The sequence below is a fragment of the Syngnathus floridae genome, chromosome 1 (genome assembly GCF_059516105.1).
Source record: "Syngnathus floridae isolate MCC-2025c chromosome 1, RoL_Sflo_1.0, whole genome shotgun sequence".
In the NCBI taxonomy this organism is placed as follows: domain Eukaryota; kingdom Metazoa; phylum Chordata; class Actinopteri; order Syngnathiformes; family Syngnathidae; genus Syngnathus; species Syngnathus floridae.
Window position 1 is genome coordinate 9615133 of NC_142413.1, and position 12825 is coordinate 9627957.

Sequence of the window (12825 nt, forward strand, 5' to 3'; positions counted from 1 at the left end):
TTGAGACTCTTTGTGATTTAGGGCTATACAAATAAACTTGACTTGACTTGACTTTGTGGACTAAGTATTTAGAAAATCTAGGCTGTCAAACTGCAGCGATCAACAAATGTATTAGACCATCCGGTATTATGAAGCGCGCCTTCAACTTGCGGTGTGTTTAAGCCCTCCCTGTTTCAACAGAGGCCCGAAGCAATAGACTGTGATTAACCTCACTTGTACACTAAAAGCTTCTGTGAGATTTGAATCTATTTGAATCTCAAAGCTTTATTCATAAATGAACGTAAACGCTTGTAATTAACTGCTGAGGGACATTTGCATCTGATATGAATTACATTATTACCTTTATCATAATGAGCCACTTATTATTATTATTATTAGCCTTTTGATAATTACTGCAGGAGCCTTTGGAATGTTCTAGGGCCGAGAACATTCCAAAGGCTCCTGAATCTAGGCTTTTAAAGACAAGCATCCTTTATGAATGTAATGAATGTGCTAAGATTGTCATATCATATTGTATTTGCATATTGGTTAATGAGCAAACAGCAGCATAGCATTTTTTTTTATAAAATACAATCGCATAGCTTTTATCTTGCTTGATTGGTACGGTTACACACAGTACCTCACCGTGTAAAAAAAATAAATAGAAGCACCTTCAACTTGCCACTAGCTGAGCTCTTTAGCATACATATGAAGCAGCACTTGTTTTGTGATGCATTTAGTAGTGATCAATCAATTCCCGGTGGAAACGAGGCAAAGATGTTCCTTGTTAGCCTGAAACTAATTGAGTTTTGCTCCATAAATCCTACATATTCCTCATCATTATATTGTGGTATTATCAATCTGGAGACATTATTTATTGGCCAATCTGATTGCCAGATTGTCTTGTTCACATCTAATTTATACTTCAGAGTTGGTCGATTATTTCCAGTCAAAAGCATGTCTGGTATCCTAGAATCACATATTTGCAATATCCAATCACTTTTGAACTTGTTCGTATGTTTGACACATGACTGACTTTGTCGAATGTGACACACCTTAATCATATTTCCTCTGCATCATTGAGAAACACGCTTGAGTGATGCGGCGTGAAGAAATCCTTCCAGTAAGTAAATGTCAGTCATTGATAACGTGGGAAATCAGTGAAAAAGGAGACGCGTTCTTTTTTATATTTACGGCAGTTTTACCACACAAGGAAACAAGGAGAGTCGATTTGAGAGGAGATTGCAGGTTGGTCAAGTGGAGGCAATGGCTAACCCTCACTAAGAAGTTGTTTGCAAGGCACTTATGTGGGAACCTACTAAAACTTCATGCAATCACCTCCCACTAGCCCTTTTTCAAACCATTTCCACAACCTCTTTCCCACACGGATTTGTCAAACAACCTCTTTAGTACAAAACCATCTGCTACATTTGCAGGGGTCTCACTTTCATACAAAACTGATGTTAGATTTGATTAAAAGCAGACTGCCGCACCTCCAGATGAGACGACACGCACACACCAGCTAATGTGGGTCGTGGTAATGGATACCCCTGTCCATGGGTTTGGGGGGGTTGGAGGGTTCCCAAGTCATGAAGCATATCTATCCTTCCGTGAAAACAACTTTGGGAAAGCCTTACATTCTTTAAATAGCGAGTATGATCGGGTTACTGCGGCGTGGTGGCGTGTATCGCTACTCGCCATGTGTCGGGTGACATCATCCACTACTGGGACAGGTGCATTGTTTGATTTTGTATCTAAAAAGCTTTTTAAATGGTCTTTTTGAGACTGCACAGTCTAATTTATCCCAATGTTGACTGTGGGCATGCTGCAGGAAAGTGGAGTAAAAAGTCTAAGGTCATAGTTAGAGGGTAAGCTAACATTGGAATGGAACATGCAAAAATAATCAACAATGGAGGAGAAAGAAGACCGATATTTATTTTTGAGAGGAGACTGTTCTTGCAACAGTAAGGAGGCTGTTTAGTCGAATGGTAGAGTAACAGTGAAGGATAATTAGACCCTAATTACATCTTGCCTCTTTCTAGGCTGGTTTTAGTCTGGTGCTTATTTGGGCTTACTTTGTCTCTGCCAGTCTAGTTCCTAAACTTGTACTTGGTTAGATCTATTCTAATAATATCCTAGTTCTAATCTAGTTTGAATCCGGTACTGGTTTTATAAATAGTCTAGTGCTAGCCTTGCGCTAGTTTGTAGTAGTCTTAAACTAGACTTGTAGCGTTTGATTCTACTCTGGTTTTTGACTGGTACTGGTCTCAAACTTGCTTCTCTTGACTTGTACAAATACTATCTTGGGTCATGCCTGGCTCTGGCCCAGCCCAAGTCTGGTACAAACCTCACACCTGTCCAGTACAAACCTGTCGCAGGCCTGGCACAAGTGTCAAACTAGTAAGGTCCAGCCTGATACTAGCCTGGGTCCAGCCTGGCACGAGCCAGATGCTTGCCTGGGTACAGTGTGGTACTAGTATGAGCTGAACTTATTTTGGGTCTGGTAACTAGCCTGGGTCTAGTCTCGTAATAACCTGGATCTAACCTGGTCCTATTCTGGCACTAGTGTAGTCTGCGTCTGCTTTTACCCTTGTTCATTCCTGTAGTAGTCTGGTACTAGTTTCGTTGTTGTCAGCTGGCACAAGTCTTAAACTAGCCTGGTTGCAGTCTGCCTCAAGCCTTGTTCGGCTCTGTTTCAAGTCTGGTCCTAGTTGGCTTAATCCAGTACTATCTGATTGAGGATAGAAGTCCTCTTCTGCCCCAGAACCCGAAATGATATGCTTTTGTCATTTATCAAGTCAGGCTTGTTGATGATTTATGTTTTTTTATGACAGTATCGTATGTTCAAAACTGAATCTTACAACAAAGCTTCAATTGAATGGACAAGTTCTACACTAGAAACCTGTTATTTCTTCAAAGTGAGTCTTTAGTCCAACACATCTCGATTGTGATGTCGTTGAAATATGAAGATTCCTCTCACATCTGCCCCGAGGTGTCAAATGTATGCAGCTGTTCACGCGTGGCAGCGCATGCTAAAATTAGCCAGTGTAAAGACAGCGCTCCCGTAAGCGTGGAATGTTCCTCATCCGTTTAGTGTCGTCGCACACATTAAGGAGCTTTTGCACAACGAAGCTGAGGAATCTTCTTTCAGCTTCACAATTGCTTAATTGTCACCCGTGAGACTGCTCTTTGGCTTTTTTTTTTTTTTGTGTTGGTTATAAGGTCTAAATCAAGTATCAGTATGTGAGACTAAACGTCAATCCAGTATTCAAAGGAAGTGTTCCAATACCTTTTTCTGAAAATAAATTCACATAATTACTGGATTATCACAAAATGTCATGAAGTATTTAGGAAACATACATGTGACATGAATCAAAGCAATTTAAAAAAATCCACACATTAAAAAATGAATAAATACAAAATATGATATCAAATATCATATCATAAAATTAATAATTAAACAGTTTGTGATCACAAATATTCTCCAATACAGTGAAATAATATTCATATAAAAAAATGCAAATATGGAAACACAAAGATCAACAAAATTACAAATAGAAATAAATGCAATCATATCAATCAAATTCAAATGTGATCTATATGTTTATATTAAAAAAATCAATTAAACAATACCTGAGTACAAATCTAAATAAATTTCAGTTAGTGTGTTCAAAATGAAAATTAAAAAATATTGTAAATAAAATGAAAATAAAAATAAATAAGCACAATAAAAAATAAATACATTTATAGAAAAATACATGAACACTGCATACAGTATAAAATGAAAAGGTGAAAAGGTTTTACAAAAAAATATACATTTAGTATAGCAAATATTTATATTTAACCTTGGAGGGTAGTCTTATGTACGTATACATTTCATCATTGTTAGATTGGCAATTAGGACATTTTGTTTGTGAGTCATTAATATAGGAATACTAAGATTTGGCTTCAGGAGTACAACAACCAGACCAAAAGTTTACTACAACTGCAACTTCATCTCTATACTTGTTCATAGAACCCTTGAGAATCTTTGTTATGGGAATTGCATGAATTCAAGGATTTCCCCTGGCATTGGTATGTTTCAATAGCTGGACTGCAGCTATCTGTTTAGTCTAGTTCGTGCCTCAGGGCAACAGAGGACACAACTGCGGGATTCTTCAGGGTTCCCACCGAGGTGACGAGATGCCCTCCGGAGACGCCGGCCAAGGTCAACTCCCGGACGAGGAAGTGCGGGTGGAATTCCGAGGAGCGAGGTCTCGGTCTCGGTGAAAGCTCTGGCGACCCGTCAAAACCACCCGCGTGATGCAACAAAGGAGGCTTTGTAACTCAAAACGTGACGTGACATGCTCACGGGAAAAAAAATTAAATCAATCATATGCTCATAAATTACCTTTGAAGCAACTTATATAATCAGGCTATAGAACCAGAATTAAAATTCATGGAGACCTGTTCCAGGTGTCTAACCAGGCATGAACCACTAACAACACACTACTACCAGGCTCATACAGGACTAGAAACAAACTTGGTACAATTTGGCACCATACAAATTCAACACTCGAAACATAAGCAACACTAGTTTGAAGCACTTACCAAATGAGGCTACTGCAAAACAAACCCTAACCCTAACCCTAACAGACTACTATCAGATTAGAACCAGACTACTTTTCAAATGAGGCCTACTTTACTTTGAAACAGACTACTACCATTTTAGAAACAGACAAAGTAGTACCAGGTTAGAGCCTGACTACCATGCTAGAGCCTTGCCAGGACCAAATTAATGCCAGACGATATTTGGACCGAGCAAATTGAAAACAAATGCCAGGCTAGAACCATTCGATTAAAATAAGCTCTTTCACATATTGTAATTAATATGATTGAATGTACAAACATTCCTGTAAAGTCTTTATTTCATCAGTCATAATATCTTATCATTTAAGGTTAACTCGTCTTCGTGTCTTTTGCAACCACCACCGTTTCCTGCTCATGTACCCTTAAAATGGTCAACGGAAGCTTTTTACATGTGCGTCGTCGATATGTTATGCAAGATGCTATAAAAACAGGCGAGCTTTAGAGAGTGAAATTAGTGGATAAAAGCGGCAAATTACCGCTCGGGAACAGGTCAGGACGACGAGCAAAAACAAAGATGAAGAAACGAGGAAGCCACGCAAGCATGTGGTGATTGACAGCTATGTGCTCTGACAAGCAGGCCTGACTGACTGCTGGGAGGCTCACATGTCTATGCTCAATTTTAGATTTAGGTTTTGACAGTGAAGAACTCATTTGTATTCAAGTGTGTTTTAACCCTTTAATAGACCGATGTGTAAACAGTGTGGCAACACGTCAACAGACAATTTTGCAAACCCCACAGGTATGATTTCTTAATCCGCTCCAAAAACGGATACACAGTCGTTTGTTTTTACATGACAGTTTAATACTACTCCCGGATGGCCAAGTTGCGCACAAGATTAGGAGCCACAATAAATAATTTATGATGTGCTAAATGTTTAATTTTTTTTTACATTCTGTTAAATTGTTTTGCTGCTATTTTTTTGTATAAAATACAACATCATGAAACACATTCTGTTGGTTTGGGGGACACTGGAACAGATTAACGGCATTTGTATGGATTTCAATAGGGAACGATGATCAAATGGTTTAGATTTGCCCCTACCACCAACCGCTGACACCCCCCCCCCCCCCCCCCAAAAAAAAAACAGCATCTGTGGCATCAGCATCAGTCTCTTTCATAGAGAGAACCCACAAACAGAAGCTCCAGTATTTCCCGAGGACGGGATATTGCCACCATGTCTTTGCCAAGTACAGTGTGTTTATCTGTAGTGCGATGTTATTGTTCCCAGTCAAGGGCAGCGGAAATGAGGCAGCACAACTACATCAGTGCCCGGGCTCGAGCGATAAGTGGCATCGAAAAGGAGGTGCCGCATACTGTATTATTTCATGACATCATTTATCCTGCTTATTGTTTTGGCCCAAGTGGCACTTTCCTCACCGACAGCCGCCCTGCCTGCAGGCTATTTATATAAATGCTCTGCTGAGTCAGCGCATTCTGCACTCTCTGTAGTCTGGTAGGTAGGGCAGGATGGCTCTGAAAGATGTTCAGGTAGTTTCTCCCAGCGGTGTTGCCGTCGTCGAAATTATCCATTTTGTGGAAAGTGTTAGGGTTTGAGTTCGGGTTTATGATTTCAAACAAGGGTTAGAGTCAGGGTTAAGGTTTTAAACAATATAGGGTTTCAATTTACCTTTCAAAAAGGGTTGGGGTGTCAGAGTTCTTTCAAGCCTGGGTTAAGGGTTTTAAATGTGGGTATCCATGGTTTCAGGGAAGGATTTCATGACAGGGTTAAGATATCACAATACGGTTTCAAGACAGCATTAGGGCTTTAGGTTTAGGGTTTCCAGCCAAGGTTGGGGTTTCTAAATTCAGGTATCAAGCCTGGGTTTGGGTTACGAATTTAGGCACAGAGTTCAAATTAGGTTAATTTTTAGATTATGTATCAAAGGCAGGTTTATGGTTTCAGATTAGGTATTCAAGGGTTAGGGTTTCAAGACCAAATTATGATTTCTGAGTAAGGTTTCAAGACAATGTGAAGGTTTTAAACGAGAGAAAGAGTTTACATTTTTAAAGTTTATATAAGTTTTTAGGCCAGGGTAAGGTTATCCAGACTGTTCTAGTCACACATCGGCTCTGTAAACAAACAGTGTGGCTCAGCCTCTGATTACCACGTCCTATCTTAGCGGTACCCTTTTGTGCAATCAAAATTTCATTTGAAAGTGAAGCGGTAAGTGTTGCACTTGAAGAGCGTGGTGCCAAAATGACAAGCAACAGGCCCCCCAGGCAAACAAAACTCCGCCAGAGCCACCCTCTGCCGTCACGCCCGGGGGACGCTAGACAGAGAACACACTCAGACCTGTGTCCATATGAACCTTTTGAGATTGGAGGATATTGTTTCTATTGATAAATCAGAATCCTTTCAATCAGAATCCTGCTTGAGGTAGGTCTCTCTCCAATTAAATTACCAACAGTACCTACATAGGCATCAACCTATTAAGGTGCCTGAATAAAGTATTTATCCAATTTACCAACCTAGTATGTACCCATCAATTTATCTATCGGGTCTCAAATGGAGAATCACTCATTTACGACTATGCCTAACTGCACTTACTGCATCCTACGAGACTTAGGCTAAACGATGAGCCTTGGAGCGTGTATTTAGAGCGTGGCATTTACTCAACTGGTACCAGATATTCCCTAAAACAGGTCCTCTTTGGCTCTGATGTCTCAATCCCACTTTCCCCGGCCACCCAGGACTTGGACGCGCGCCAATATCCAATCACGGCATTTACATCTGGAAATCCCGGGACCCCTGATGTGTGCCCGCGCGACCCCCCCCTTCACAAAATGTCACTATATACTCATGTCTCAAAGCGTGCTCCCGACCAGCACATTTCACATTCTACTAAAAGCATGTATTTGTCCCCATGGTACGCTAATGAATGCACAATATGCCTCTTTATCTTTAACCCCACCCTTCTATATGAAGACCCCCCACCACCCCACCCCACCACCTCGCCGTAAGGCTTGTGGGTGACCCCGTTCACCCGCTGCCTGTCGCTCTCCCATTTTAATCTGGTAATCTGGAGCGGAACAGCGGCCTCTGTGATCACTGGCGGGTCAGGTTCAGCGCACGCATACCTTCCTCCCAGCAGTGCTCAAGGGGGGGAAACGACGGAGTATTTATGGAGGTAATCCACATCTCCGGCAGGGGTTTGTTACTAATAAGATCAGGGCCAGGGGGGACGGTGCTTACGGGTGGGCTCGGGCACGGAGAAACTTGGCCTTGTAAGGGGAACGTTAACTGGGAACACTTAACTCCCATGTGGGATCTGAAGACTACCCTAATCTATGAATAATCTACCAATAGAAGAAGTAGTCCGTGGGTATTGTTTGTGAATGTTTTGCTTTTACATGCCATGGAAGAGTAAATCAGAGTATTACAAAAGGGATTAAAGGTACCAAGGGCAAAATTAATGACCGACCTACTTTGAAAAAAAACACTACAAACCTATTGGAAAGCTAGTTTACTTGCCTACAGTATCTACCAAATGACATCAAATATCGACATAGTTTTGTTTTCACAAAAGACTTTGAGGGTCAGAGAGTTGGTCCCGGACATTTATAAAGAACGCTGATCATTTCCATACTGGACATATGGGGGTTTGCGGACGGTTGACCGACTTCTCCCGATTTAGGGTTAGGGCGGTTAAGGTTAGCAATTAGCATCATCTATAAACGAATCCTTTCTCCATTGTTGTATTTCAACATCTCATTCCAAATCTTATAATATCTTTTGCTATGAGGGTTATTGGGTTTATATTACAATTAAGGGTAGGGTTAGAATTGGAGGATTGGGATTTGATTTATGGTTAAATTAGAGGCTCAGTGGTAAGAGTTGGGGATTGGGTATGGGTTAGAGTTAGGTGTTTGGGAATTACGGTAAGGTTTTAGGGTTAGAGTTAACGGTAAGGGTTGTCACGCTTGTCATCTACAAACAAATCCTCCAGTGTCGAAAAATTCAACACTAAATATAATCCTGAGACATCCTATCCTTTAATGTCTACATTTCCATGTGGAGATGCCTCTGTCCAATCTCAAAGATCACAGTCCAGCCATCGTTTTAACTCATGGCTATCATTAAACCGAGCCAGGCAGCTGGACTGCTGTTTGGATGGCCAAGTTTTAAATCAAATTAAAATACGATGTTGGACGCGGCTCTTATGGTGTGTGGCGAGTAAAATGGAAAACTGTTACATCAGAATTGCAACTAAACTGCCATCAGACCACAGACGAGTTCACTTAGGGTCGCTGTTAGCTCTGGTGTTTGGGGCCGAAACTGTTTTTTTTTTGTTTTTAGTTGCAGCTGTGGACATCCTTTCAAGTTGTTTCATTTTATTAAGTGTGAAACGTTATAGCCAAACCATGCTGCGCTCAGACCAACACACCATGTGCAGTGCTTGTTATAGTAATATAATCATCAGCCACTGAGACGAAGGAAGTTTATCACTGCTGTGCGTAAAATTTCCCTTTTCAGTGTGTGATCTTAAAAAAAGCCTCCCATCATTCCTCAATAGAAAGTGCTATTGTATAAGCAACTGCTTAGCAACACTGTCCCTCCATCAACGCCTGCTAAACATAACAGAGCAGCCACTTGGCCTTCTGGTGAATAATAAGATGTTTGGACAAGGCAATGAACAAGACATGGAGGGAGTTCAGTCCAACCTGACCCTAAACACCCAATTTTACAGATACTCTTTCACCCGACTCCTATGAGTGGCATTAATGTGCATTACAGATTGGGTGCAAACAAGAGGCCTGCAAATACAACCACCAACAAACCATCAAACCAAACACGCAGCCAGCCACAAACCAACCAAACCATCAACCCCACAAAACCCCAAACTTACCAGCCAACTAGCTTGTCAACCAGTCAGACAGCTATGCACCAGTCACTTCCCAGCCATCAAGCCAACTAATCAACCCAAAAGCCAGTCAGCAAATTACCAACCTTACAGAAAGAACAATTTGGTTACCTTGATAATCTGTGAAACCCAATTGTCCCACTTGGATGACACGGTTAAATGCATCGCACTCTATGGACAAAAAAGACCCAGACTCACTTCCTAATCAGAGGTTGTACATAGACGGTTTAGTAATTGTATGCTTCCAGGGGAGCGTGGGGGGGTTGACATGGAATTTTCAGGGTAAACTTTAAAAGGTAATTTCCATATCCTGCCTTGTTTGAAGTGAATGAAACGCACCCATTCATTGCACGCAAACTCAAACAAGATGTGCATTTGAAAAAAAAACTGAAACTGGCCATATGCCCAGAAAGAATGAACATTTGTATGTGCAGGGAAGAGGAAGCAAAGAGATGCAAACTGACCGTTCTGCTCCTTGCCGCCTGGAGGGTGAAATTTGCTGACATGACTTGACTGAGCCTCTGAGCCACTTGGTTGCAGAAGCCACGCGAGAAGGATGAGGAATGATGGAGGGATCATTTGGATGAGTTGGAGTGGTGGTGTGGCAGAGGCTTCCGGGGGACTGGGGGGACTCGGGGATCAGCAGGGGCACCGGTGCTGCTTCGGCGCTCGGACGCGCGCTAGTATCCGCATAATCTTCACCATCAATTCGCCTGGAGGAATGTGAAAAACTTTGCCCAAAATGTCAATATATATAGTAATAAAAAATAGTTTAAAAAGAAATGATTCAAAAAAACAAACAGAAGGCAAAGTGATCAAAAAAGGGTAAACATGTTTTGAAAAAAATAACTACAATGATTAATAAAATAATCCAGGGATCAAAGAGGTGTTCTGTCTTAAAAGTGTGCGTGAAAAGACGTCATCTTCCCCTCGGGTTGGAGTTGTGCTGTATTCCATAAAAGTGGTTCTTCTGCGCTTTCTCGGTTTGTGTGAGAGACTGGCCGCTCAACAGGTGCCGGACAGAAAAAAAGTTTGAGCCGGGAAGGAGGAGGAGGAAGGAGAAAGGAAGGAGGGAGGGAGGGAGGGAACTCCCCGGACATGTTAACCATTGCAGTGCTGCACGCAAGCATGGAAGAAATAGGAGGCAGAACCCACGTGCATATTTTCAGCATAGTGAAAATGACAAAGCCAGATAAATATGAAAGTTGAGTTCAGGTTAAAACATTTTAAGCTAAATAGTAGATATTTCCTGTTTGTTTCATCGTTGCAATAGAAAAATATGTATCCTTATTGACATGAGTTGATTCTCTATCCCATAAATATTTGCCTGTTAATGACTTCATGTTGATCTTTCATAGTCCAAATAAATCGTGAATCATCCTATCAACAACATCCTTGTTATACTTGTTTACTGTTTGTCTGTTGTGAGCCATGTCTTGTCACCGTGGGATAGGGGGGAACGAAATTTCGGTTTCTTTGTGTGTCTTTGGCATGTGGAGAAATTGACAATAAAGCTGACTTTGACTTTGACTTTGAACAAGAGCCACTGGTAGAGGTTCCGATTTCAGACTTTTTGTTTAGACACATGATTGGAGATGAAATGTAAATGACTGCACAGAAAGACTTTTTATTTTAATTTTTTTATTAAAGGCATCTTGGGCAACACGGGGATTGACTGGTACTGCCTCACAGTGTAGCACTCTTGGATCGATTCCAGGCTGGCCTTCCTGTGTGGAGTTTGCATGTTTGCCTCGTGCCTGCGTGGGTTTTGTCTAGGTACTCCGGTTTCCTCGCGCATTCCAAGTACATGAATGGAAGGTGAATTAAGCACTCTAAATTGTCCTTAGGTGTGATTCTTCTTCTTCTGCTTCTTCTTCTACTAGCGGCTGCTGAGTCCTTTGTCTACAGCACAGGATTACATTCCAGCCGTGCAAAGGCCCACGACCCATGTCAGCACTTCAACATTGTGGAATCCCCCATCGCTCTCGCACAGTCTCCCCACACACACGCACGCACACACGCATGCACACACACATGCATTCGTGCAGTGCTTCAGGTTTGGTCTGCTGGACTATTTTGTCTCGTTTGATTGGCGCTTTCACGGTGGTCCGGCTGAGACACATTTGGGCTTTGATGCAAAGACGTATAATAAACACAGCAAATTAGAAACAAGGCCCAACTTTTCTTTTGTTGAAGGGTCATGTACGGTCAGAGAGGGAAGACTTTGATGGGAATGTATACAAGAGGGAGACACGTCCCATCAAACTAAACACACACGTGGCAGCGTTGTCCTCAGAGTAGTGAAATGGTAACCAAGCGGTAGCTGTGTTGTTTATTTTTTATTAAAAAAAAAACAATTAAAGATGAGAGAATGTTTAAAAAAAGTTCTAATTTTGCAGTTACTGAATTTGTTATTAGAAAAAGAAATGCGAATGTTTTTGTGCTGCAACATCAGAAAAAAAAACAAGGAAAAAGCTAAACATCATTGTAAAGTTAAAAAGTGTCTGGTAACGTGAGTGTGATCGTTGTGTACTGTTGGCATCTTCAGTGTCCTTTTCATTCAATATTGTAAATTAAACCATCAATCATATAACCCTGGATTGCAGTGAAGGTGAACTGCTGATACTTACACCTTCACATAGGAGTTTCTTAATATCACTAGTGAAAAAAATACCTAAGATTCCATCCTGGTGTGCGCAGTACAAGTCAAGTGAGCAGAATGCAAGAGTGAACAATCAATAATGAAAGGAAGAGATCAGCACATGCAGGTCGATGTCAATTGCCACTGAAACAGTCTGTTGCTCTTGTGAGCATCTGGAAGTACAAAAGACTCAAGTCAGCATCTTGAGTTGTTCTGTACTTGGGTTGAGGGATGCAGGGGGCAGTGAAGTGAAAATATATTGTGGTTGCACGGTATTACTTCAAATGTGTTGTCTGTTTCTAAAAAACATTGTGATTTATTATTGATTGATTTATGAATTATTGACCTAGATAATCGTTTATGGTTTGTGTCATATTGTGTTCAAACTTTCAGGGATTCAGAGTTTCTGACTTTCTTCTTCTTTGGTTACAGCAGGAACTCAATTGATTGATGGCGTGATGCTGCTGAGGCCAAGGAGCAAATCAATAGTCATTGCGGCCCTTCTGGCAGCCACTAATTTAAACCATTGGTCTTTAAACATTCAGGGATCAGCGTGCTTCTCCGAGAGTATCCTATTCATTTTTAAAGAACATCTTGAAGGTGACGTGATGGAAAATTGACGTATTTTTGCATATAAAATTGTGAAACAAATGCTCCTTTAAGAGATTGCCAATTCTCTCTTGAGAAAATTGTCTTCAGTTTGACATGAGAAA

The 12825-nt window shown here is 41.2% G+C and overlaps 1 protein-coding gene and 1 long non-coding RNA gene across 3 annotated transcripts in view; one reads left to right on the forward strand and one right to left on the reverse strand.

Moving 5' to 3' along the window:
* The window catches only part of pdgfc (platelet derived growth factor c), a 28315-nt gene extending 17826 nt beyond the window's left edge, over positions 1 to 10489 (reverse strand). For both annotated transcript variants that reach the window (XM_088385021.1, XM_088385081.1), the window contains exon 1: positions 9936 to 10489. In XM_088385021.1, the coding sequence (XP_088241147.1) occupies positions 9936 to 10050 (115 nt within the window). In that variant the 5' untranslated portion in view covers positions 10051 to 10489. The remainder of the gene's footprint in view (positions 1 to 9935) is intronic.
* Positions 1 to 12456, forward strand: part of LOC148403971 (uncharacterized) — a 31836-nt gene extending 19380 nt beyond the window's left edge. Inside the window, exons 6-7 of the long non-coding RNA XR_015860423.1 lie at positions 11122 to 11247; positions 11319 to 12456. This is a non-coding gene — a long non-coding RNA (uncharacterized LOC148403971). The remainder of the gene's footprint in view (positions 1 to 11121; positions 11248 to 11318) is intronic.
* Positions 12457 to 12825: the final 369 nt, after the last annotated feature.